The 27864-nt window shown below is 44.0% G+C and overlaps 1 protein-coding gene across 1 annotated transcript; it reads right to left on the bottom strand.

Annotated features, from left to right (window-relative positions):
* Nucleotides 1-348: 348 nt before the first annotated feature.
* On the bottom strand, nt 349-27430 carry RAB11A (RAB11A, member RAS oncogene family). The gene is made up of 5 exons (XM_081839341.1): nt 27221-27430; nt 10980-11175; nt 8976-9169; nt 5412-5492; nt 349-2464 (listed from the first exon to the last, which is right to left on the bottom strand). The coding sequence occupies exons 1-5, from the start codon at nt 27261-27263 to the stop codon at nt 2325-2327; spliced, it is 654 nt and encodes a 217-aa protein (XP_081695467.1). The 5' UTR covers nt 27264-27430; the 3' UTR covers nt 349-2324.
* Between the last annotated feature and the right edge of the window lie 434 nt (nt 27431-27864).

Genomic DNA, 27864 nt, shown 5'->3' with positions numbered 1-27864 from the left:
TCAGCACCTGCAAGAGAGTTTCAATGTGTTCAGCGGGAAGGAGCTTTTTGTTCAGTGCCTGACATTCACCCTCCTTTGTGATCTTACACACAGACCCATAATGCATGACGATCCAAAACACACATTTTCACACACACACACATACACACTCACAATGTAGCATGCAAACTGAAATAGCAAACAGATTCAGATTTGCATCTCAAATTGATTTGCATAATTTATTCCGAGCAATATCTGCACTGCATATAACGTTCAGGTTAATCATCTTCATATACTTAAGTGCCATGTTTTAAATACCAGAATGCCCACAGCAGCATAATTCCAAAGAAGTCCACTCAACAACAGCTGAACAGTCCCCCTGTGATTCTTTTATTAGAATTCCAATAATGAATAATTTCAAATGAATCATAAAAAAATATTTGAGGTACAGAATGTGCATACAGTACAAAGCAAATTTACAAAAAGATCGGGGGGGGGGGAGTTTGTGGAACAAAAGATCAACAACTACAGAAGAGAAAGACACAAACATGAAGGGACTACAGCAATGCCTTCTGTGCTCCTCACACGTCATGAGCACCGCAAGACCGACAGGCTGGCTGAGAGATTCAGCACTCTGTACGTGCCCTCGTGGGGGGTGGGAGCAGCAGGAAGGAAAGGACACCATATGGGTCTATGGCATCTTTGTGATAAGCCTCTTTCCTTCCTGTCCACTCCCCCCCTAACTATTTCCTGGAGCCATTTCCTCTTCTGGTTGCAAATGGGCTTCCCAAATACCACAGTATTCCATGCGTGCTTGTATGTGTAGATATAAAAAACACTGCTTGTTTGAACAGTGCTTTAGAAGTAGAACAGTGCTTTAGAAGTAGGGACATCCACAGTTGGCTTGAAAACTGCAAGAATCTAAGAACAAATCTTCTGGCATGTATTTCTGGATCTCTTCAGCAGGGCTCATGCGCATGGCCTGAGCTTCTCTAAATAAATGAGGAAGGGCAAGGAGGAGGCCAAGCACACTCCCTGGCCAGTAACAGGGACGTGCAACAGAGGTCTCCTGCCAAAACTGCAGACTAGATTTAATCCCATCCTGTGCCTTGAGTGGTTGCTGGAATCAAACCCCGCTTTCACAAGGACTCGGGACTTAAAAGAGGAGGAGGTGCAATGATGTCCCCATCCTGCAAATATTCTCCATGCCTTTTTGAGAATGACAGCAAGCATTGCTGCACAGACCAAGGTGCAAAATGGACCAGCGGCCCAGGGGTGCATGAAACGAAGTACTGCAAGCCATAGGCACTTGCAAGAAAAGCAGATGGGCTACTGAGCTACGACTTACTGCTTCTTCTACAGAAGGCACCCATCACCAACTCTTTGGGCCTTAAGACAAATGGTACTGCATTGGCTCAGTATAAAACTACACCCACCCTCCCCAACATGCAAAGCGACTAATCCCCCACTTGCTTGCACAAAGATGATTATTTGAATGCTGTGACTGGATAAACATTTACCTCGCTCCAACTAGCCATCTTCATGAAGTGGCACTACTGGCTATTTGGGGACACAGTAGGAAGGAGCAGTGAGCAGTTTCTTCTGGGAATGCTACGTACGTACAACTCTAATTCATTATATCAGCCTCCCCTAACCTGGTGATCCGGATGTTTTGAACTACAACCCCCATCAGCATTAGTTTTGGCTGGGGCTCATGGGAGATGTAGCCCCAAAACATCTGGAGGGCACCAGGTTGCTCAGAATGGGTGCACCCACCGATATAACTATAAGGAACTGAGAAAACTCAGCCTCCTGGGCCAGGATCCCTCCTCTTAGCAATAAATTAGTGTAGTTCCTGCGTACTGTTAACTGTGGGATACTGCTGGGAGCCACAGGATAAGCCACACAAGGTGCTCATTCGATGAGATGCAACATCTAATATTGAGGCTGAAAGGAGGTTTAAAAGGTTCCGTCAGACTCTCATGAGTATCAGAATTGCAAAGACTTAAGCTGCAGCAATCTAGTTCTTTGCTGAATGAGCCAACCTGTTTGGAAAAGAGATCAGTCATGATTTTTTAAAAACTGCCCTGCCGGGACTAGCATTCTGATAATGCTGCAGCCACATGCAAACAAACTGATGATTTGTAATACTGAAATAAAGGGGAAGGGGAAGAGTTAAGACATGGAGAAATCCAAAGAGAATAAAAATAAGGTTTCATGGAGAGGGAGAGGGAGGGAGAGAGAGAGAGAGAGAGAGAGAACTAAAAAGAGGACAATGTGAACTCAGAATCTATTTCCATCTTAGACCTGGGGAAATATACACAGCTTTCGAGGAATGGGACCTGCTATATATTTTGACAACACTGCATCTTTGGTTTATTTTCCGTGGTCGGGGGGACGTGGATAGGGACCACATTGTTGCTTGGTGACATGTCGTTCTCGCGTCTGTCAGACATTTGCTTCTGAGACACGATGCGATAGATTTCTGAAAGAGGAGGAAAGGTGTCACTAACGGAGGCAGCACCTGCCCTATGGCTGAAGCCCCTCCATCCCTCCCATGGCAAGCTGGGCAGTCCTGGATTGCAACATGCTGCCACCTCCCCTCACTCCCAACTCTGACCATTTTTGTGGGCAAGCAATCCAACATTCCCACTTGCAGAATTTGGGCATAACGTATGCAAGTTGTCACCAATTCAACTCGTGCAGTAATGAGTTCTCTCTTTTGTAGAATTTGGAATGTATTTTAAGGTGTGCTTTAAAAGCAAAAAACAAAAAGGGTTGGTAAAACCAAGTACTATAACAGTGATGGGAAGCTTGCAGCCCTCCAGATATGACCGGATTTCCATCAGCCCCTGCAGTCAACTTGGCCAATGGTCAGGGGATGATGGGCACTGGAGTCCAGCAACAGATATGGGGCTGCAGGTTTCACACCCTGCACATCCGCTGCAGATAAGACTGCCTCCACTGAGCTTGGCTCCCGCAACTTTCACCTGGGACGGCACTCCTATTCAGCTGCCCCACAGGGAGTGAGAAGAAACAGGACCACTCTGTTGGCTGTGTCGAGACCCCCAGCTCAACAGGGATCCTCCTTTCCCTGAACGGTCACTTGGCAGTTGCCATGCCACCAACTGACAGCAGAAGGAGAAGAGAAAAGCAGGACAGCTCCATCGGCTCTGCTGAGATACGAGCTGCCACTGGTACCCAGTTGCCACCTATCAGCAGCCGTTCTATGAGGCTGCAGAACAGAGAAATAGATGAGAAAGCAGGGCCACTCCACTGGACTCACAGAGGAAACCAGCTGCCTTCAACTCCTCCTCTCCTTCAACTGCTTCCATCCCAGCTGGTCATTATGAGAACTTTGTAACCTAAAGGATGGGTGCCCAAGTCTGCTCGTTTTCCTCTTCCCTCCCCACCTCTTTCATTTTGTGTTGCGTCTTTTAAGATTGTTAGCCTGAGGCTGAAGACTGCTTTTATTATTGTTGTTGATCTGTAAACTGCTCTGGGAGCCTCTGGGGATAAAATACATTAAACAGAGTCATTTATTCCCTGGCCTATCTGCCAAAACATGCCTGCATTGAGGACATGGGGAACAAATTGTACACTGCAGCTTCTGTACAATCTGGCACTAGCTGCGATGGGTAGGATAAGAGGACAGAGAAACACTTCCCTGCCTCATTATTAGGTTTTGTAGTTTTCTGGATATACCCAGGTGTGAGGACATGGCTGGATAGCTAGTTTTAGAAACACATTTAAATAATTTGGTCAATGGAGTCTCTTCCCACCGTAAACTTGTAAACACCATAATAAATGCTCATTTCTAATAAGCTGTACTTGTCCACAGCTTCTTTCAATTAAAGTGGACACATAATTGGATTTGATCCGCTAAAAGGTTGCTTTCTAACATTCCACTGAAGATACTTTGCTGGTAGCTGAATAGTTTGTACAGGAAAGACCCACTTGGTACTGCTATTCAGTGCCTTAGGCAAAATGAAGAGGAATCATAGCTCAGTGGCAGAAGTTTGTATGCAGAAGGAAGGTTCCAGCTTCAATCCCTGGCTGATCTAATTGAAAAGAGATCTTGGGATAACAGTCGCTGTTAACTTTCACTGCAATTAATGTAGACACCACTTGGCTCGAAAGGCCAAGGGTCTAATATCAGGCAACTTCCTATGTCTACTCATTTCCACACAGAGGAACTGAGCAAATATACAGTGATGGCAGGAAGCAGAGGATGTGCTGTTCCACACAGAGAACAAGTGGCCCCACAGTGATCTCAGCACCGAAGGGGCCAGGAAAATGTTGTTGCTAACAGAGATGAGCAGCCTCCCTTGTTCCTCCGCCTCTCAGCGACAGGACACGAAAGGTGGCCAGTTAAGGGTTGACTGCCAGGGGCCCAAGAAGACATCAATAGCTGTCTATCAGCAGGGCTGCTATGTACTCTGTGTGCTTAAAGAAAATTCTGTGCCCAGGAAACCCCAGATGCTGTAAAAGAACTGGATTCTGCAACTAGTTTCAATTATGTTTCTTTTCAGGTGCTTGCTTACGCTGCATTATTTATCCTGCTTTTCTAGATATGGGACAGGCAAGGAGCTATTAACAGTGGTAGAGCACCTGCTTTGCATGCAGAAGGTCCCAGGTTCAATCCCTGGCACCTCAAGATAGGGCTGGGAACCCGAGAGAGCCTAAAACCCGAGAGAGCCTCTGCCAGTCAGTGCAGACAACAACACTGAGCTAGTTGGACCAAGGGTCAGACTCCGTATAAGGCAGCTTCCTCTGTTCCAAAGAAGTACCGCTCCTTAACTGCTGGAAATCAGTTATGGCTTCCACTATTTTGGCAGGAGTTGCCCACCCCAGCCTTCCCCAAGCTGGTGCCCTCCGGGTGTTGTTGAGATGACAAGTCCCATTCTACTTGGTCATTGGGCCACAGGGTTGATGGGAGCTGGAACCCTAAACATCTGAAGGGCAGCAGATTGGGCAATACCAGCCTGCACACTTCCAGACATGCCTATCAAGGGAGAGAACGCAAATTCTGGTGACAGGCCAGGGAAGGGGAGTGCTCAGAACAAAGTAAGATCTAGGGAAGAAGTGACGAATTTGCTTCAAAATGCAAGATTATCAAAAATGTTGCCACAGCAATCTTTCCCACCAAGTAGGCGCATAGCCAATCTTGCAAAGAAAAGACTCAGTCCTGGGGTAGGACTTTCCTGTAAGAGCCTCTCTAATCTACACACATTATGTGCCCCAACAGGGAGGATCAATGAAAGCATGGAAGAAGATCCCAAAATCCTCCTCTGTTCCCTAGAGTAAAAAACAGCCATAAGGTACTGCCTCTGTGTTTGCCTCCAGCATTGAAGACTCCCAATTCCCAGCTTAGAGGCTCCGTATTTCATTCTCGTGGCCCACACAGCTCTCCCACATCAGTGCCAAGTCACCTGTCAGAATGGTCTGGAAAGCAGCTTCCACATTCGTCGAGTCCAAAGCCGAAGTCTCAATAAAGGAAAGGCCGTTCTTTTCTGTGAGAAAGAGCAGGAAGTTGATTAGATCTGCCACTCCAGTGAAGAGGCCTGAATAAAAGGCTGCCTTGCTTCAAGCTCAAGAGCTTCACAGCTTCCCATCGCAGCCACAGAGACCAGGAGCCCAACTTCACACCCGTTTTTGTGCCTTTGGCTGTGCTGCGTGTGGCCTCCCTAATGCTATGTCTCCCTCTTCCTCCAAAATGCTCCCAAGCCTTGCTTTTCCCCATGTTTTCTGCCCTGCCAACTGCCATTTTTAAAACTTCGTACAAACTCAAAAACCTCAAATTACGAAAATATACTTTTGTCACAGTGCAAACTGGTCCTCTTTATTAGCGAAACATGATCTTCCCAGACTTGGATGAGTGTCAGACCTAATGAGCATAGCAGCTCAAGCCCTGTGGGTCACAACATCAGTTGCTGAGACTAAAACTCCTTGCCTCCCCACAGCAGCTTATGTCTCTGCCTCTCCAGGGCTTCTTGCAAGCAATCAGAGTGCAGCTTGTTTTGCTCATCCTGTTTCATACCTCTCCTAGTTCTGGAGTCAGGGGGGTGGAGAGCCTGTTGCAGCAGGAGGGGGAGATCCCCTGGCTTCTTCAGTAGCCTGACTCATCGCTGCCTCTTGACCTCCCTCCTCCCACTCGCCTGCTTCAGCTTGCTCCTGATTCTGCACTTCTCTCTGCCACAGGCTCTCCCAACTCACTAAGCCCTGTTACCCCTTCAGCTTCCAACACCTCCTCTTCCGAGTCTTCTCCCTGTCCCAGCACCACTGCCCGGGTTCTGAACCATTTCCTTTGGTGGTTCCCGAGCTGGTTCCTCCCATCATTCCTCTGTCCCCAACAAGACCATGACAACTCTATTGTACTCAAGAAACATATATGAAACGAAATACACAAATAGGATACTAAGTACTGCACAATGGAAGACAGGTTGTGAACCTGTTTCGACTGTTAAGTCTTTTCCCATCCTGTCACAATAATCTTAACTCCTTGGGAACAGCAGCATGAAATGTTTGGCTGTCTCCCTCTCACACAGCACAGATTTTTTTTGTCATATGCTAGAGGTCAGGGTCAGCCTCTGTTAAGTGGGTTTACGAAGAACTTAGATGAGGGTGCTGTATAAAACAGTACTGAACCCCATGAATTGTGTGCGTATTTTAAAAAGCTTCTTCCATCACATGGCTTTCAAATACTCCTGAGAGAGAAGAAAGAATAAAGCTGGCTCAGGTTCAAGGTTTCTCTGTAGATCCTCTCTCGCTTCCTTAAGTGATTAGCAAAGTGTCACATGACCAAAGAGGAGGAAGTCTTGCAACCATCAGAAAATTGCACCTTAGCTGCAAGATATTTAATGACTCCCAGGGAAGAGGAGGGGAGCCGGTTCTCTGGGACTGAGGGCATGAAAACCAGCTGCCAACTTTCCCCTCCTCCTGAAAAATTCCTCTCTGAACTGCATGTGTCATAATTCAAGCATTTTTAATCATGATTAGTGCAGAGGACTCAAAGCCACATTCCAGAGTGGAATGAACTTATCCTGAAAACCAACCAGATTTATGAACAAGTCAATGTCTTGAGGTCACAGCAGATGCCTCCACATTGTTAATTGCTCCTAGCCTTGGGGGAGTGAGGGTGAAGGGAGAGAAGAGGGGGCACTCTCATTTAATTAAAGAAGAGGCCAAGATGCTGCTTAGACTGCTCGCTGCCCCTGCCTCACATTCCTACAAGTTACACACAAACATAAAAATTCACAGATGACATCTATCAAAGGAAAACAGATGTCAGGAACTCACAAACTCGGCTGGTACCAGTCACCATTGCCGGGCAGCCCAAATCCAATACCCAGGAGACAGGGAGTGGGATGGGGTGCAAAGCGGTCATGCAAAACTCCAAAGCTATTGCCTCCTGCTTCTAACTAGAGGACATCTAGAAGCAGAAACGTGGAAGAAGATAGGAAGCTGCCCAATACCCAAGGGCAATGGGTACCTGATTGTTGCTGCCATGAGTGCTGGAAGGAATACCTGCTCCCTGCTGCAAGGCTTTGGCCTAGGAGGCAGGGGCCAGACTCACCCTGAACAGCTAAAAGGCTCCTGGGAGGCCACTGGGACATTGCTGGAACAACACTTGGGTTGGGGAAACAGGTTAAAATGTTTTAAATGGTTCCAATTCTGGTTCCTCTGTTTCATTTTTGTTGGTTAAATGTTTAGTTGGGGTTGGTGGTTACTTTAATTTGGGTATAACTGTAAACTGTTTACTATTGTTGTTGTTGTTGTTATTATTGTTGTCATTGGTTTTTATTGATTTATTGGTTTGTTTGTTCCTTGTATGGGATATATTTTTTTAATATTTGATGTTTTGTTTTGTTGTAAGCCAGAGTGGCTGGGGAAACCCAGCCAGATGGGTGGGATATAAACAAATTATTATTATTATTATTATCATCATCATCATCATCATCATCAAGCTCTAAGCTCCCTGCCAGTTCTGCTACTCTTTGTCTATGGACTGGACCTTGGGCCTCTTGTATGAAAAGCAAATCTTCATGACTAAGCTTTGCACAAGACAGGCTGAGGAGGAAAGGTACTTCAGATAGTTTGACTTAAGAGCAGCAAGTACTGACATGACCTGGGAGACCAGAGTTGAAATCTGACTGGATGACCTTGGACCAGTCACCCGCTCTCAGTCTAATCTACCTCACAGGATTGCTGTGGGCATTAATTAAGGAGGAGGAGGAAAACTATGTGTGCCATTTTGAGCTTCTTGGAGAAAAGGTGGGATAATAATGCAATAAATAAATTTTAGACAAACATTATCCTGCCAAGATGGAGATTATCCTGTAAAAGATACACATGGAAAGAAGTTGTAGGGTATGGTTGAAAGGTGCATAAGAACACCTCCTTGCAGGTCTCAGCCTGGCCAGATAACCCTGGATTCAATGATGGCGGGGGGGGGGGGGGGGGAGAGCAGGAAATAAATGAAAGCAAGAACCATCCAGACTTTTAACATACCAAGGAGACTGCATCACTTTCCTCTTCCCACACTGATGCCTAGGAGCTGATGACCCAACAATTAGCAAGTGGCAGATGGAAGAAGCGACAAAATCTCTGGAACGTCAATAACCGCTTCCCACCACACACAGTTATAGAGAAATGCCTCTGAGTCACCTGTTCCAGCAGAGAAGTGACCATGATGCAGGACAGGGCCTTTTCAGTTGTGGCACCCGACTCTAGAATGCCCTCCCCAAGGAGGCTAGTCTGGTGCAGAGGCTGGAGCCTCTTGGGCTCCAGGTGACAAGTTCCGTTTCCACATTTCAAAAAACTTGGGAAGTTTTGCAAAGTTTCAAACTGGCTCTGCTGCTGTTGTTTTAGTATTGCTTTCCATTTATTGTTAGCTTTGAATTTTCGGCAGCTGCTCTAAGAGGTTTAGCAAGAAAAGCAGAAACGGAACAAAACAAAACAAAGAAGTATTCCAGCGGCAACATGCTGCAACTAACCTGCAAAGGCTCGGGCCTCATCCGTCGGAACAGCCCTCAGGTGGCGCAAGTCACTCTTGTTGCCCACCAGCATGATGACGATGTTGCTGTCGGCGTGGTCTCGCAGCTCCTTCAGCCACCGCTCCACGTTTTCATAGGTGAGGTGCTTGGCGATGTCATAAACCAGCAAGGCCCCCACGGCGCCTCGGTAATAGCTGCAGGCAGAAGCACACAACCCACGTGAGCCCACAGCAAGCACAGAAAGGGGGCAGGGGAAGGAAAACTTGGACCTCGCCAGGCTGCCCAGTGGGGCATCACGACACTCTCCAGAGAGCCAGTGTGCTGCAGTGGTTAAGAGGGCTGGGTCCTAGGACCTGGGAAACCAGGGTTCAAACCCTTACTCAGCCAGGAAGCTCACTGGGTGACCTGGACCAGTCACTCACTCTCAGGACCTCGCAGGGTTGATGTGAGGATAAAACTGAGATAGCGAGAACTATGCAGGCCACCTTGAGCTCCTTGGAGGAAAGATGGGATATAAAGCAATACATACATTTTAAAAATTGGCTCCACTTCGTACAGGCTGCATGCATGTCACAACTGTCCCAGGACCACCCCAGCCCTCCCTTAACCTGGGGGCTTCCAGATGCTCTGGGTTACCTACTCACATCATCCGTGACCAGATGTCAGGCTGGCCGGGACTGCTTTATGATGTAAAGGTGTTGGATATTTTAATTTTTCCAACTGGTGAGGATTAGCTGCCCTTAAAACGCTGATGTATCGCTGGGAAACCCAGCCAGATGGGCGGGGTATAAATAATAATAAGAAGAAGAAGTTATCAACATCGCAGTACATCGCCAAAGCACAGTGTTTGGCTGGTGATACATCGCCAGCCTTAGTCAGGGGCAGAGTACGCGCTGCCTTCGCCCAAGTGGAAAGTTGCTTGTGCTGAATTTACACTGCTTCTTACATGAACTCCTCTGAGAACAAGCGTATCTGTGGAAAATGCAGCAGATAAATAAACTGACTATGGTGAAATTGACTAGGACAGGAGTTGGTGTCCAAAACATCTGGAGGACACGAGGGTGGGAGGGGCTGGCACAGCCTCTTGCCCAATGCATAATTTGACTTTCCGATAACCCCAACTTATTTCCAGTTTTTCATCCTGTCGTGACTTGGTTTTATAAGTTGCCCTGTTACAGTCATTTAGAGAGAGAGAAGTAAATGTGATTATATGCATCATCACTACAGTTGACCTAAAATTAAAAAAGTGGTTAAAGCTCTTCCAACAGCAGCTGCTGGAAAAAACACATCCCTAGCTGGCCTGAATTTGGAGCCAGTTTTGGACTCAGTTATCCTCAGTTTGGACTCAATTTTGGACTCAGTTATCCTACAGCAGGGATGGAGAACCTCCAGCCCATGGGCCTACTCGGGCCTAATCAGGCCTGCCAAGTCTCTCCCCATTTTGGCCAAGCCATGCTCACCTGCCTCCATCATACATGAAGCCATGTACAGGGCAGATGAGGGAGGAACTTGGCTAAAAGGACCCTCTCATAGGGCGGTTTTGGGCAGCCCTTTCAGAGGGGCTGATCCTCATAAGCATTGCTCAAAGTGCAGCGCAAAACAGCAGACAGAAAAGGTCACCTGATGTCATCGTAAAGTCAGGTGATTTGACAGGTGGATGGAGGCTCTGCCTGGCAAGTGGAGGCAGATATCAATCTGGCCTGCCAGGCTAGAAGGCTATTGATTTTCAGCTGGTGGGTCACATGATTCCTATATCGCAGGGAATTGGACTAGCTGGCCATTTGAGTCCTTCCAACGCTACAATTCTATGAACATTGAAGACTAGCAACTTAAAGAATGCGATGGGATTATTGAATGCTGTTCAATCTGAAAAGCAGTCTTTTTTTTATGCAAACACGATGTCTGCAAGGACCATCACATAGAAGACACACACACACTTGCAGTGCTCCTGCGTCCTGTTCCCATAAACTCCCCCCGGGAAGGCTCTGGCGCTGGTCCACTTACGCCGACGTGATCGCCCTGTATCGCTCCTGCCCTGCCGTGTCCCAAATCTGAGCCTTTATTGTCTTGCCATCCACTTGGATGCTCCGTGTGGCAAACTCCACGCCAATGGTGCTTTTGCTTTCCAGGTTGAACTCGTTGCGGGTGAAGCGGGAGAGGAGGTTGCTCTTGCCGACTCCGGAGTCTCCAATGAGAACAACTGGGGAGGGAAGAAAGGGAGGAGATTCAGAGAGGAACCCAACACACTCTCTGCTCTGACACTCTGAACCTCATTTGCTGATTCACCTGGCCCTCTGTGTGGAGAAACTGCCCAGGTAAACATTTAAGGGAACCAGGCGAAGGGGGGGGGTTGTTACCAGAGGAAAATTACATTTTTAAGCTCCACATACTCATACTCATACTCATACTCATACACACACGCGCACACACACAATCAAAATACTGACGCTTGAACTAAATGGACAAAGAAAGCAGAGGCTAAATGTGATCCTGAAATGTATCGTTCCTAATTAATCAAACATTGCTCATCTCTACATCTCCTGCATCAGCTGAAGGTTAGACTGGATGGCCTTTGAAGCCCCCTTTCACCTCTATTGCCTTTTGCTCATCCACCATGCTGCCTTCTCAGGTCTATATATATGTAGTTGATATTGACAGCCACAATATCCCCAACTGCATAAAGCTAGAATGTTAGCCTTCTTTCAGAAATAAGACATTTTAGCTGCTGTTAACATTGCAATACTAAAGTTCTTGTTACTCAGTAAAATTAACTGTTAGATCTGGCTCCACCCAGGCGGCAACTGCAGAGAGCTCGCTTCTTTTCTCCCTGCCAGAAAGGCTACTCTGCTCCAGGTGCTCTGCAGCTGGGACTGCAAAGCTGAAGATAAGGGCCATAGTTCAGTGACACCTGCTCTGCTTGCAGAAGGTCACAGGTTCGATCCCCAGCAGCATCTCCAGGTCCAGGGCTGGGAGAGATGCCTTGCCTGAAATTCTGGAAAGCTACTGACAGTCAGTGTGGACAATACTGAGCTAGATGGACTTGGAAAAAGGCAGCTTCCCATCTTCCTACACTCTGGCCTTTGCCTTTTTCTGGCCAAAGAAAAAGGGGACTCTGGACTGTGTGTGTGTTTGTGTGTACATGCCAGCCAGCTTTTATATTACCACAAGCTGTTAAACAGCGACCTTGAGAACCATACAATTGCAAGCTAGGATGTAAATCTTCAATTTTTTCTGGCTCCCTCTCGCATCCCATTTTATCTGAAAATATACACCTATGTTTACATGGTTACCATCTGAATGCTCATTTTGGTCTATGCATGCCAGAAAAGGATCCAAAGCAGAGTCTCATTCTTTTATAGGTCAAACCAAAGACTCTCCATCTGCATCATTTAAGAAGGGGGGTGGGGTGGTCAGCTTGATCCAGAAAACTAACATGACCCGGGTATTTATCCTGCAGATAAATGGCTTCATCCTTCCAAGACTGGCATATTTGCTTCTCAATCCTTTCCTCCACTCTGAAATTACGATAAAACAATCACATCTGGGATTTCATCTTAATTAATTACTGCACAAATCTCACTGTGCGGACAAAAACAACCAGCCCTTTTTGTCGGCTCTCCCCTTTCAGCTGATTCAGCAAAGCAGGAGCCAAACTACAAAAAAACAAGAGGAAGAGGCTTTTTAACTATTCATGCCCATCAGGAGTTTGATGCCAGACTAAAAGGCATCAAACCTTCCCCAACCTGGTGCCCTCCTGATATTTTGTTTGAACTACAACTGGCTGGGGCTGATAGAAGTTGTAGTCTAAAATATCTGGAAGGCACCATTTTGGGAAGATTCAGCTTCAGGGGTTTCTCTGTTAATTCAGAGTAAGCCCATCAGAGCTAGCACTCTCTGACACACACACCGGAAATTAAATCCTATCACAAGGTGTTGTTATCCAACCAAAGTCAGGCAAAAGAGAAACTGTGAAGTCCAAAAGAGAACCTGGCATTTAGATGCTTCCTTTTTTTGCAGAGAAAAATCCCTAAAGTTTTTCTCATGGCCACTGAAGCCACATCTCAGCAACTCGCCAACTATACTTGTCTACTCAAGCGGGACCTGCAAACCTCCCATTTCTGCTTCCTGTGCCTGGGACCGTGAAAGGTTGTGCATGGAGATGGGGGTTAAAATACTGACCAACCCACCATACATAGACACTGGTTCAATGTTTATGTGTCCCCTGCCCTGCCAAGGTCAACAAGTGTATTTCATGGCTGAGTGGAGATTTGAACCGCAAGCTCCCTGCTCCTAGGCAAGCACGAAGCACCCTAACCACTATACCACCCTTAACAAGCTGGTGGGTGGCATTCACCTTGGGAAGGCAGTTTTCAACCCTTTATTGCTCCTACAAAGTAGACGCTGAGGGAGGGAGGATGTTAGTGAAAGTTGGGTGGCTCTTAACCCAAACCTATGCCATAACATCACAATTCTGCAGGCCAACCTGGGAAATGTTAAGTGGGTGCAAATTCAGAAGAGCTGTCTGAGACACATTTTTCTCCTTTTCTGTGATTGTTAATATTATGAAATTCATTTTTTTAAAAAAAATTGTTAGCGAAGAGCTGTCTGAGTATTTTAAGAAAACATTTTATGTCTTTTCTTTGGTATCATGGCCCTTGCTTCCAACTTGAGTTTCACTGTTAAGTTTAATGCATGATTTAACTTCCTCGAGCAGGTGACAGGAATTTCCAGGGTGCTGTTTGCTTCCGGGGATGCGAAATTAGGCCCTTTGCAGCAGCCAAGGGACAGCAAGGGCAGGTAGAGATTTGGTTGGGCATCATCTCACTGGTAAAGAGAGGGAGGACTCTACAGAAGGCTTTGGAATGCAAAGATGCCAGCAAGTAAAAATAAAAAACCTAAACCAATGATATGGCTAGAACTTATCCAAGGACACTGATGAGACAAGCCACATGTGAAAGCTCCTGTTCATAAAAGGAAAGGAAACGAGCTTCCCCAAAGGAGAGTGTAAAAAGCATATGAGAAGGTTTACAGCATTTCTAGGTGCACAACTCACAGGACTTGCGGAAGCCCTGAAAGCCAGACTAACCAGATTGCCCAGTCCTTGTGGTTTTTATTTGTTAACAATAAAGCTGGGGAAAGCAAAGAGTCCAGGGTACACTGGTAATCAGCTGGCCTCAGCAACACCCAAGGACAAGCAGGGAAGAGACAAACTGAATTACCTCACCTCAGCACAGTCAGGTGGCTCAAAGCTCTGCAAATACAAGCAGCTACATCAGCCCCAATGTGTGCAGCACCTCGCCTCTTCTACACAAACTTTCTCCAACTCCAAAACATCTGCAGGACACAACTCTCCGATCGGCAAAGCCATGCTGGCTGGAGCTGCTGGGAGTTCTAACACAAAACATCAGGATGGCTGATGTCAGCCATTCTGAATAGGCCAGGGCTGTACAAAGACCCACAAGGGAAAAGGAGGAAACTGGAGCAACCCTGAATCAGTATGAAAGCAGGGACATAACGGAGGAGCTGTAGCCAATCAGATTTTAAAATGCTCAATGGGAAACCTTTGTCCCTCCAGATGTGCTGAACTAAAGCTTCTTTAAGCCCTAGAGATCATTGCCAATGGTCATGGAGGAAGCTACAGTTCAGCAACATCTGGAGGGTCAAAGGTTATTTGCACCTGCCATAAATGAACTGATGAATGGTGGGGAAGATTGCCAGGCTCAGCTGCCAGTGTAGACCCGCATCTGTAGTTATTGTAACTTATAAACTCTTGGGGCTTGGCTTCTGTTCTTGCTGAAAGGGATTAAAACAAGATGGGGAAATGAGACCCTGCAACAGCAAAGCTATTCTCAAACGGTTTGTTCATGTGCCTATTGCCAGAGTAGGGTCTGTACTAAGGCCTTTCCTAAGGCCCCATTAGAGAGCGGAAGAGCATCCTCTCCGGAACACAGAAGAGAACTCTTGGACTTTAATGACCACAAGTCACACACAGAGAGATACTGAGATCAAACTGAGATCCATACTTTCGGACTTCCGGTCGAGCCACGGACCCGTCGCAAGCGGGACTTTTCTCGGCAAGAGAAAGTCCAGGTTCTCGAGGGTAAACGGGGGTGCTACAGGGCGCGATAGCCCCCCAGAACCCCTCTGGAGGGAAACCAGAGGGTCAGGATCCCAGCGGAGCCATTCGCAGATCGCCCGGCCGCCAGGTAACTCTGTAATAGGAGTGAAGAGTGCGGCGGGCAGAGAAAGCAGGCACCGGGAAGCCATTGTCTCACCCTCGAGAACGCAGCCCCAGGCTTGCAGGGCGAGTGACAGATTCTCAAAAGCAAACAATCGGAGCCAAATTTGGATTATAATTGGAATATATAAAAGAAAAGCTTTTTGAAAAAGAAGGAGACAAAAAGAGGTCAATTTCGTCTGCAATCGGAGAGGAACGCAAGACTACGAGCGGAGCACGTAAGGGAGGTTGGTGACGCGGCAAGCAGTTTGAACTTCTCTGTCTTGGGAAACTTGTTAAAAGTGAAATAAATTGTTGCAAAAGATATAAAAAGTTACAGTAAAAGGGGACAACTACAGTGGTGCCCTGCAAGACGAATGCCTCGCAAGATGGAAAACCCGCTAGACGAAAGGGTTTTCCATTTTGGAGGCACTTCGCAAAACGAATTTCCCTATTTTCGTCTTGCGAGTTCCTGCGGTTTTTCCCCCCTTCCCCCCCTTTTTCTAAGCCGCTAAGCCGCTTATCAGCTGATCCGATAAGCCGATAAGCCGCTAAAAGCTGCTAAGCCGCTAATAGGGCTAATCCGCTAAGCCGTCAATGGGCTTGCTTCGCAAGACGAAAAAACCGCTAGACAAAGAGACTCGCGGAACGGATTAATTTCGTCTTGCAAGGCACCACTGTAAAAGAGGGAGCAGAGAATAACTATTTGGAGACTTTAAAAGGTCTTTGATATAACGAAGGGTCTGAGCAAAGTAAGAAAGTAAGTTACTTCTCGGTACTTTCGATTTCGGGGAAAAACTGCGCAACAAAGTAGAACTTTTGTGTCTCCATTTTAAGCTGAATAAGTTTTCCAGCGACAAATTAAATAGAATAAAGGGTTGGAAGGACAATTTTGGATAGTATAATTTTTATTTTATGTTTTGGTACCTCCGCATTTAAAGAAATTTGAACGTTTAAAAATAAAGGGAAAGAGAAGGATATGAGTTTGAATGAAGGCTATCTACTTAAGCTGTTTTTGTTTTTCTGAGTGTGTCCGCGGACCGAACTGAGAAAGAACTGCCTAGGACTCAAGCATAATTGGAGCGGAATTAATTACACCTCCCGGTTTTTATTTCCCCCCCTTTTTATTATTGGATTAGTTCAGACTGCCAAACAAAAATTCTTCTTCTTTCTTTCTCTTCTCTCCCTGCTTTTACAATTGAATTTAAAACTATTATTTCAAAATAAGGAGATTTAGGCAATCTCCACAATTACTTGAGGTCAGATTTCTTTTGACATTCCTTCTTTATTCTCTACTCTTGGATATATTTGGTGTCCCTTGGACAATTCTGGATATATTTTGAATCTCTTTCAACATTTGTAAATAACTTTGTCCAATCAATTGGATTATAATTTTTGGACTACAATTTTTGCATTACAATATAACCTATTGGATTATAACAATTTAGATAATATAATATCTTTACTTGGTGGATATTTCCTCAATAAGAAGTTGTTATGGATATAGCCTAAGTGGTGGCAAGAAGAAAGAAGAAAGGAAGTCAACTTTGGGTGTGGGATTGGCCGTTTAAAAGTGTGAATTTCAAAAATCTATTGGTGGTTCGCCCTATAAGTATACAATTGTAAAATTTATTTTGGCAAAAAAATTGATATATACAAATTGATTAATATACAGGTTCAAGTGTATGAGAACTGGGAAGGGAAAAATTCTTATTTATTTGATGCTTCTTTTTTGAAGAAGTTATTTAATAATTTAATAATTTAATAATTGAAAAACTGATTTAATAATTTTTTTTCAGATTGAATATTGAATATTGATTATTGTTTATTGTATATTAAGTGTTTGGAAAGTAATTATAATGTCTCATACACAAAAGAAAGGGGGGGAAGGGGGAACACCAGGTGAGAGGAGAGGATCAAAACAAGAAACGGATCTTAAAGGAGAGATTATGAAAATGTTTGCTGAGGTCAATTCCAACATTAAGCAAAGTGAAAAGAATATAGAAGCAAAATTAGAGCAAATGGACAAGAGAATGGGACAAATGGATAAAAAAATAGATGTTACAGTTAATGAGTTGAAAGGGCAACTAAAGGATGTGAGTAAAAGGACACAGAATTTGGAAGAGGGAATGAAAAAGACAAGATTGGAAATGAGAGAGGTGAAGAAGGAAGAAGAAAAAATAAGAGTGGGAATGTCAGAAATAAACAAAACACAAGAGGAAGTTTGGGATGCGATCTCTATGAATGAACTCAGGCAGAGAGAAGTGAATTTAAGATTGAGAATGGTTCCAGAGGTGCAAGGAGAAAATATTAAAGAGAAATTAATAAAAGAAATTGCACAATGGATGGAGATGAATGTAGATGAGGTGGCAAGATCGGTGCAAAATGCATTTTGAATGAAGATAAGATCGACCAAGGCAAGAAAATTTCCGGGGGACTGCCTGATTACTTTTAAGGATAGAGAGATGAGAAATCTGATACTCCAGAAAAATAGAGAGAACAGACTGAATATTGAAGGAAACTACATAATCATTTTTAAAGACATCCCGATTAGGCTACTTAAACGAAGAGATCCATATAAACCAACAGTGAAGATTTTAAGAAAAAACAATATAGAATTCAGATGGGAATATCCGGAAGGAATCTCCTTTATCTACAAAAGTAAAAGACATAGACATACGAGCCTGGAGGAAATAGAAATTTTTTTTAGAAAGAACAAAGAGTTGCGAAGTGATGATGAAGAAACAAAAGAAATGGAACCAGGAATGGAGGATGCATGAGGAGTGGACCCGGAGGAATTAGAGGAAGAGAGAAAGAAGGAAGAAGAAGAGAAAGAGGAAGAAGAAGAAGAGGGAGACGGATTATAAAATTAGTAATAAAGAATCCAAGATGGCGAAAATGGAGCTAAAACCATGGACTTGGAATATTAATGGGATTAATGATAAAAAAATGAAACAAAGTCGAACAACATCTAAAAAAGAAAAATTTGGACATTATCTGTCTACAAGAAACTCATGTGGCAAGAAGACATTAAAAAAAATTAATTAATAAAAGATTGGGAAATGAATTTGTATCTTCGGATAGGAGTAAAAAGAGAGGGGTAGTTTTGTATATTAGGAAAAAAATTGAAGCTCAACAAATTTTCAAAGATGAAGGAGGAAAACTTATGGCAGTTCAAATCAAGTGGCAAGGAGAAAAAATAATAATCGCCGGGATCTATGCACCAAATGGAAATAAGACAGAATTTTACAAAAATCTAGAAGAAAGACTGTTTGATTATATGGATCAGAAAATTATAATACAGTGGTGCCCCGCAAGACGAACGCCTCGCAAGACGGAAAACCCACTAGACGAAAGGGTTTTCCGTTTTGGAGGCGCTTCGCAAAACGAATTTCCCTATGGGCTTGCTTCGCAAGACGAAAATGTCTTGCGAGTTCCTGCGGGTTTTTTCCCCTTCCCCCCCTTTTCCTAAGCCGCTAAGCCGCTTATCAGCTGATCCGCTGATAAGCCACTTAACAGCTGATCGCTAAAAGCCGCTAAACAGCTAATAGCGCTAATTCGCTATGCTGTCAATGGGCTTGCTTCGCAAGACGAGAAAACCGCTATATGAAGAGCCTCACGGAACGAATTAATTTCGTCTTGCGAGGCACCACTGTAATGGGAGACCTGAATGGAGTGGTGTCAATGGAAATGGATAGATTGAGAACAACAGGGGTGAGCAAAGAGGGGAGACTACCTAAGACTTTTTTCTCAATGATAAAGAACTGTAATTTGATTGATATTTGGAGACTCAGACACCCATTGGAGAAACAATTTACGTTCTATTCAGAACCGAATCAAGCCATGTCAAGAATAGATCAGGTGTGGGTCTCAAATGAATTAACTCCAAGAATCGCAAAAGTTGAAATTCAACCAAGAGTGATTTCGGATCATAGTGCAATAAAACTGGAATTAAAAGGTTTTGAAGAAAAAACCTTTAGATGGAGAATGAATGAATACCTTCTGGATGATCAGAAAGTAGTAGAAAATGCTCAAAGGAATCTGTCAGAATATTTTGTAAACAACTGCAATAAGGGAACAAAAATGACTATGGTTTGGGACGCCAGCAAAGCTGTGATGAGAGGCTTTTTTATTCAACAGAACGCTTTGAAAAATAAAAATAGAGAAAAGAATAAGAAGGAAATATTGAGACAAATAACGGAAAATGAACAAAAACTGATAAAAAAACCAAATAACGAAAAGATTAAACAGAATATACACTACAAATACAATTTGCAATGATAATAAATAAGGAAGTAGAAGGGAATATAAAAAGAATGAGACAAAGAAATTTCGAATTTGTGAATAAATCAGGAAAATGGCTGGCGTGGTAGTTAAAGAAAAGAAAGGAGCAGAGTACAGTAAATAAAATCATCATTGAAGGTACGGAAATAGAAAATCCGAAAGAAATTAGAAAAGGATTCCTAGATTTTTACAGAAAATTGTATAAAAACAAAGAAAAGAATAATATGAGAAAGATAGAAAGATTTCTAAGGGAAAAAGAAGTGCAGAAGGTCCCGACGGAAAAAAAAGATAATTTGAACGCCCCAATTGAAATTGAAGAAATTAAAGAGACAATAAGTGAATTGAAAAAAGGAAAAGCTCCAGGCCCAGATGGATTTACAGCTAGATACTACAAGAAATTGAGAAGCATCCTACTTGTACCACTGAAAGAAGTTATGAACAATATACTAAAGAAAAGAAAAATTCCGGAAACATGGAAAGAGGCCTTTATTACATTCATTCCAAAACAAGACTCGGATTTAATGCAAGTAAAAAATTATAGGCCTATTTCGTTGTTGAATACTGATTATAAAATCTTTGCGAGTATATTAGCAAAGAGAATGAAAAAAGTGTTACAAGATCTTATACATAAGGACCAAGCGGGTTTCCTTCCTGGCAGACAGATGAAAGATAACATAATAAATATAATAAATATAATAGAATATCTGAATGCCAGGAATGAGAAACAAGCTATGTTGATCTTTGTGGATGCAGAAAAGGCCTTTGATAATATATCATGGAATTTTATGTTAAAAAATCTGGAACTAATGGATGTAGGTACAGAATTCTTTAATGGAATAAAGGCAATATATACAGAACAGAAAGCGAAGCTGATAGTAAACAACTATACAACGGAAGATATTAAAATAACCAAAGGTACAAGACAAGGATGCCCATTATCACCATTACTATTCATCTTGGTGCTGGAGGTTCTGCTAAAATCAATAAGAAAAAATGAAGAAATAAAAGGGGTGTCTGTAGGAAAAAATGAGTATAAAGTTAAAGCATTTGCGGACGATTTGGTAATGACAGTGGAAGAGCCAGTGGGAAGTGTTAAAGGAATTCTTGAAGAAATAGAACAATTTGGACAAGTCGCAGGATTTTATCTAAATAAAAAAAAGACTAAAATTATTGCTAAAAATATGGATCAAGAATTAATAGAGGAAATGCAACAAAGGACAGGGTTGGAAGTAGTGAATAAAGTGAAATACTTAGGAATATGGTTAACCCCCAAGAATATCGATCTGTATCAAAACAACTACCTACCTGTTTGGAATGGAATAAAAAGGGATTTGGAGGTGTGGGGAAGATTGAAATTATCTTTTTGGGGGAGGATATCTACGATAAAGATGAGTGTGCTGCCAAGGATGTTATTTCTATTCCAATCACTGCCAATAATTAAAGGGGCATCAATTTTCAAAGAATGGCAAAAAATAATTTCAAGATATATCTGGCAGGGCAAGAAACCAAGGATTCAGTTTAAGTTATTAACAGATGCGAGAGAAAGAGGTGGCTTTGCCCTGCCAGATTTGAAATTATATTATGAAGCATCATGCCTCTGTTGGCGAAAGGAATGGATTAAATTGAGGAATGGAGAGTTGTTGGATTTAGAAGGATTTGACAACAGATTTGGGTGGCATGCATATCTATGGTATGAAAAGAGGAAAATTCATAAAGGCTTTGAAAACCACATCTTCTGAAGATCATTGATAGAGGTGTGGGAGAGGTACAAAAATTTGTTGGAACCAAGACTCCCCCATTGGATTTCACCATTGGAAGTGATGAGTGTGAAAAAGATAAATATGAGGGGGAGGTGGATAACTTATGGAGAATTGATAGTAAGAGAGGGGGGGAATGGAAAATGAAAACTTATGAAGAGGTGAAAGAATTTGTTTATGACTGGTTGCATTACTATCAGATCAATGAAATGTTGTAAAATGTGTGGATATGAAGGGAAAGAATCAAAATTTCAAATTGAGGTATTGAACAATGTATATAAAAATTTGTCTAAAATGTATAAAATGTTGCTGGAATGGCATACAAAAGATGAAGAGGTAAAACTGGTAATGAGACATTGGGCCAGAGATTTCGGTTATAACATACAATATGATGACTGGATGAAATTATGGAATGAAAGGTTAAAATTTACAGCGTGTACCGCATTGAAGGAAAATGTAATGAAAATGGTCTATAGATGGTACATAACGCCAGTAAAATTGGCTAAAATGTATAAAACATATAACAAGTGTTGGAAATATAAAGAAAAAGAAGGAACTTTCTATCATATGTGGTGGGAATGTAAAAAGGTGAAAGGCTTCTTGGAAATGATATATAATGAATTGAAAAAGATGTTGAGATATACATTTGTTAAAAAACCAGAGGCCTTCCTATTAGGATTGGTAGGTAATGAAATTAATAGAAAAGACTGTAAACTTTTCCAGTACTCAGTAACAGCAGCAAGAATACTTCTGGCGCAAAGATGGAAGCAGGAAGAAATTCCAACAGTGGAAGAATGGAGAATGAAACTGACTGAATATGCAGAATTGGATAAACTGACTGGGAAGATTCGTTATCAGAAAGACCAAAAGTTTATTGAGGACTGGGGGAGATTTACAGAGTATCTGAAAGGCATATGTGATGTACAGACAACGCTTGTTGGTTTTGAAGAGTCTCTGTGAAAAATTAAGTAATATTGTAAAAAAGAAGTAAGTGAAAGGTAGAGGAATGGCTAAAGGTAATAGTAACTTTAGAAATGCGTTAACAATAGAAACTTTAACGAAAGATTGGCAGAGAAATTGAGGGAAGTTAAAAATTGATGACTGTGTGATAAGGTATGAGTAGATTGTACAAAAATGTTTGAAAAATGAATAAAAATTATTTTTTAAAAAAGAGATCCATACTTTATTTCATTTTCCCCCTCTGACCTCACTATTTACAATCCCCTCCCTCCAACCATCTCTCTCTCTCTCTCTCTCTCTCTCTCTCTCTGTGTGTGTGTGTACACACACGCCTGAGTCACAGAGGTGTGGATACACACACACACATCTACCTCAGGATAGCACTTCCATGTATCAAAGAAGTGAGCTCTAGTCCATAAAAGCTTACACCACAGCAAATGTTAGTCTTTAAGGTGCCACAGAACAAAGGCCATCCTGCAGCTAACCAAGTCCTGGGCCAATTAGGGCTTTAAAGATCAAACCCAGAACCGTGGTTCAGAACCAAATTGGTAGAATAGTATAACGGGGGGGGGGGGGAGTGCCATTTGTTTATTTATTTGCTTACATTGTTGTTCCACCTTTCCTCAAAGGAGTTCAAGGTGGAATAATGTACATGGTTCTCCTCCTCCACAGTTTTATCCTGACAACAACCCTATGTGGCAGGTTAGGCTGAAGGGCACCATGACTGGTCCAGGGTCACCCTGTAAGCTTGATGGCTGAGCGAGGATTTGAATTCTGTTCTCCTGGGCTCCAGTCCAGCACTCTAACCACTACACTACACTGTGAGAGCAATTTACTGGGTGCTACAGAAGAGATTTCTCATCACCCGTCTTACAGAACTACAATTCCCAGAGTTCCTTGGAAGAAAGTTAAACTATGTTTGCAACACAGGCTGCGCCCTGCTAACATCATAAGGATAGGAGTGAAACTCAGATGTGGAAGAGGGCTATAGAAGCTGTTAGGATGAAATTAACCAGATTGTTGCAGGTGTTGCATATCAACATAATGCATGTGAAATGCACTAGAAAATACAGTATTGAATGCTTCTATGCAATTACCACGCAAGTGTTTAAACCTAAAAAATGCAGATACTTGCAATACATGCCACAGGTCCTGGACTACAGAGGGTTATTATTGGGACTAGTCTGTAGAGAAGTGAGCAAGGAGGGCAGGAAACTGGGCTGCCACATTAGCTGCTTCACTGGCCTTTCCTGCTGTCTGAAGATGTCAGGAGAAGGTACACATGGTCAAGCATGTGACATGCTTAGCTGCTGTCTCAGGAGAAACTGCTGTTCACAATGAAAACCTGGCACACCTAAGCATTTACAGGCCGGACAGTACGGAAAGCTGGCCCAAAAAACAAGGAAACAGTTCAAAGTGTGTTCCCTGTCATGCAGCCTTTGTCTCTAAAACCCAGATTTATAACCTCTGCAACATTCCCTCCCTGCCCTGTTATCTGTGCAGCCAAGCATGTTATTTCCCAACACATCCTGCTCACTATCAGGGGGGGAAACTCTGCTGGGAAGAATGCCTGCACATCCAGGAGGAGTAATGCTCTAATGTGCTGGTAACTGTTATATAGTAACAGCAAGACCGGAAGTGAGGTCAGTGGAGGGATGCAAGTTCCCTGTTGCCACTCAAGGAAGGTACAGTTGCAAGCAGCAAGGAACAGCCCGTCTTGTTTATGCCCTGATCAGGAGTTTCACACAGCAACAAGGCTAGATCTTGCTGTTGCTGCTAACTAATCTCTGTTGAAAAACCTGTTAATAAGTCCCTTAACTCTTCACATTCAGCAGATTCTAGGCAATTAACCACCATCACCCTGCAAGCTCAGCCTAGCTAAAGCATGCCAGGGCTTACATTCTTTTGTGTGATAAGAACCAGACAACCCACACCACCAGCACCACCGCCCCAGAAAGACAGATAAACATTCCACATTGAAACAGCTGGCTGTTATTTTGCCTGGTTTATCCCTACAGGAAAATGCACTGCATTAAAAAAACAAACAAGCTCAATCTAGAATACGTTTTTTAAAAATCCCACGCTTGCAACATTCACCAGTTAACCCTCTCCGTTTGCCACCCCTGCCCCCGCAAGCTGGAAGTTGAGGTTTCAACATTAAATCACTTTGCCATGCCTTCCACAGTCGCTTCCTTTATCTCAAAGTAAAAAGGGGGCGGGAGGGAAAGCAAAATTCCAGAGGAAAACCACACCAAGACCACAAAGCAGTGGGTCAGGGTGATACTTTTACAAAGATTTCACACAAAAGCAGTGAAACACATAGAGTAAACCAAGTTATCAAAGGGAAAGTTCCTCTCGAGACAGTAGACATTCTTTCTGAAAGGGAAGCGGCTCTCCCTGTACTGTATTAAGTATAAAGCCCACAAAGTTACTAACTAGCATTATTCATCACCACAGTGACTGGAGGCCACCCCCATCAAAGAGCTAAGTGCTGATCAAAAGTCCAGCCTCACCCCTGAAGAGTTCTTTCCTAAGCAACTGCAGCAACCAAGTAGGGCAGAAATGCTGAAGACACACAGCAAGAAGGATGACAGATTCCTAACAGAACTTGGGAGATCAGACATGCAAAGGTGAACTCCAGGGGAGGCACCAGAAGGGCCTGGCCATTGATTTCTATGAGAAAAGTCTCAAGAAAGGGATAGGGAATAGGACTATAATTACAAAACAATAGGGGGGTGGTTAGGGCGGGGAATATAATAAAAAAGGAATGCAGAGAAAACAATTTGTTCAAAGTTACTTGGCTTCGCAACAATAAAAGGGCCAGATTCTATAGTAGCCAACAGATATTGCCACCAGTCCCCTTTTTGCTTTGTGTCACCTTTTCACTTCCTGGGGGAATCTGATATAGTAGCCCCAAGTTATGCCTTTCCCACTTCTTTTTTTTAAGGTTTTCCAACTGCACTGCTCTCTTTTTATGGTGGGTGGATGTGTTCTGGGTGGGTGGGTGGGTATGGTGGGTGGATGCAAAGAGAGAGGGGAGGAAAGAAGTCAACAGAGGCACACACAATAAGAAGAGCCTAGTATGGCACTGGTCTTTATCAGATAAGTCGGAACCCATCACTGGTGCACCTAGCTCTGTACTGTCTACATACAATGACTGCCAGTGGCTCTCCAGTGTTTCAGGCAGGGAGTCTTGCCCAGCCCTACCTGGAGATGCTAGGGGTTGAACCTGGGTGGTTCTGCATGCCAAGCAGGTGCTCAATTACTGAAGCGAGGTTATGGGACTAGATCTCCTGTTTAGACTGGTGTTCTTCCCTATATTTCTGCTCCAGTCAGCTGCTGTGCTCGTTTTGTGTTGAGGCAGATATCCCCCCTTTTAGCCTCTTGTTGGCCATCACAACTGAATAGAGCCTCCATGTCCCAATGCATTATACTTCTCTGAGTATGACTTGAAGCATTCCTTGAGGGCTTTCCAGAGACCTCTGGCCAGCAGCTAGAGCAAACTGGAGGATAAGAACTAGAGGGATCCTTATAGTTTGATCTAACCAGGGTCCTTTTTATGTTCAACACATACCTGCCCATGTCTTTTACTGGATGTTGAACAAGCCAGTGAATTAGCATATATACGGACATCTATTTTAATTTCACTTCTGGGAAGATGCCATTTTCCAAACTTTCTCTTTAGTTGCACTCCGAATGAAAGAAAGGATGGAGGAAAACTGGTTCAGGGTTCTCTTTGTAGCCCAGCCCAGTAACCCCACTGTGCTGACTAAACCTGATGTTTTGTAGCCCAAACCTCTGGAGAACACAAGGTTGAGGAAGGCTGAGTCAATAATACACTGTGTCCTGCAAGATGTCCAATCTTCCCCACCCACCCCTCTATGTTGTTGCTGCCCTCACTGGGCAACACAGAATGTCAGACTCATTAAGCAATTGCTGGTGTTGAAAGGCACTTGGGATAATCTTAAGCAAGAGTGCAAATTCAGGATCACACAGATTAATTACACTGTGACAGTTAGGATTTCTTAAATCAACATTCTTATTTTATATCCCACTCCCGCACCCAAGGAGGTAAAAGTAGCACACATGGTCCTTCTCCACATCCTCTCCTTTTATTCTCACAACAGCCTTCTGTGGTAGGTTAGACTGAGAAATCATAACTGGGTCAAGGTCACCCAGCAAGCTTCATGGCCAAGTGGAGATTTCAGGCTGGTCCTTTTCAGCCATGTCTGACACTTTAAACTTGGGCATATAAAAGAGAGAACAGGATCACATGTGCTGCCCTGACCTCCTTGGGGTAAAAGTGGGATATAAACTGTAGAAATCCTAACAGTTACCCTGTGTGTAACAAAAAGAATCTGGTAGCTTTTAACCAAAGTGTCAAGACTGTCTTCACCCCACTTTACAAACATCCCAGATTTCAAAGCCCAAACACAATTCAGCCAACAAAACACAACAGACATTTCACACCGCAAAGTCCCAATACAAAGCCAGTCCACTAGTCTGGTGAAACAAGCATTAAGTATGGAAATCATTAAACGATTTTTTAAAAAAACAACCCTGTCCAGCGCTTAGCAAAGGGTGGGTAGGCTTTCTGATGTGCCAACAAGGCCTGAGATACTTTACTGAGAAGGACTGGGGGAAGGGGAGCCAAGGCTGTGGACTGTATCCAACCACATTCGACTCGGAGTAAGCCCACTACAATTAATGGGCCTATGCTAAGCGCGTTCATTAATGGGTCTACCCTTGAGGAGGACTAGCACGGGATACCACCCAAAGGGCTGGGGCGAGGGAAAGGCAAGGGGATCGGCTTCAACCAACTGCATTTCACTCAAAGAGGAGGCCCCTGGGAATTAATGGACCTTAGTCAGTGGTGCTCCTTAATTTTCTATCGGCCTCCTCTCGAGTAGGGCCGGAAACCATCCAAGGAATCCTGATCGGAAACCGGGGGGATGGGGTGGGGTGGTCTGACGCCCCCAGGGAGCGGGGGGGGGAGGCGCGGCGGGGGACAAGGGATGCAGGCCCACCTTTGAAGAGATAGTCGTACTCGTCGTCGCGGGAGCCCCCCATAATGACGGCGGCAGCGGCGCCTCCTCCGGCTTCTCAGCTAACAAGGAAGCGACAGCCAGAGAGCCCCTCCCTGCGCCTCCTCCTGCTACTGCTGCTGCTTCCTCAGGATCAGCCGCACTCCGGTTCCGCCCACTAGCCGGCCCTTCCTTCCTCCTCGCTCGCTCGCTCGCCGACCAGATACAGCTTCCGGGGGCACCGGCTTCCGGCTTCCGGTTCGCATGACAGGGCGGCCATTCTCCTCAGAGGGACCGCTCCGTAGACATGTATGACGACACTTCCGGGCACTAAGGGCACCAACGGAGGGACCGAGACAACGACTTGAAAGATGGTCGAAGCGCAATTATGTTTAAGGGGGGGGGGGGAGGAAATCGGAGACTGGCGGGTTTCTAAATACGCTTCCGGTTTTAAACTCGGGCTTCTTTTCTGAGGCAAAGCCTGTTTTATCGCAGAGTTTCCAGATTCCTAGAGCGGCGCCACACGAAGTCCTGAGAGAATGCGGGCTTTCGTTTCTGTGCCGGAAGTTATCTGTGGCCTTCAGCTCCCGCCACCACTTTAGACGCTTTTCGTGTCTGTATTCTTTCCCCGCATATGACGGCGACCG

This window comes from Podarcis erhardii (assembly GCF_964252035.2).
Source record: "Podarcis erhardii genome assembly, chromosome: 14".
Taxonomy (NCBI): Eukaryota; Metazoa; Chordata; class Lepidosauria; order Squamata; family Lacertidae; genus Podarcis; species Podarcis erhardii.
The sequence above is the reverse complement of the archived record's forward strand: the minus strand, read 5'-3'. Positions and strand labels throughout refer to the sequence as shown.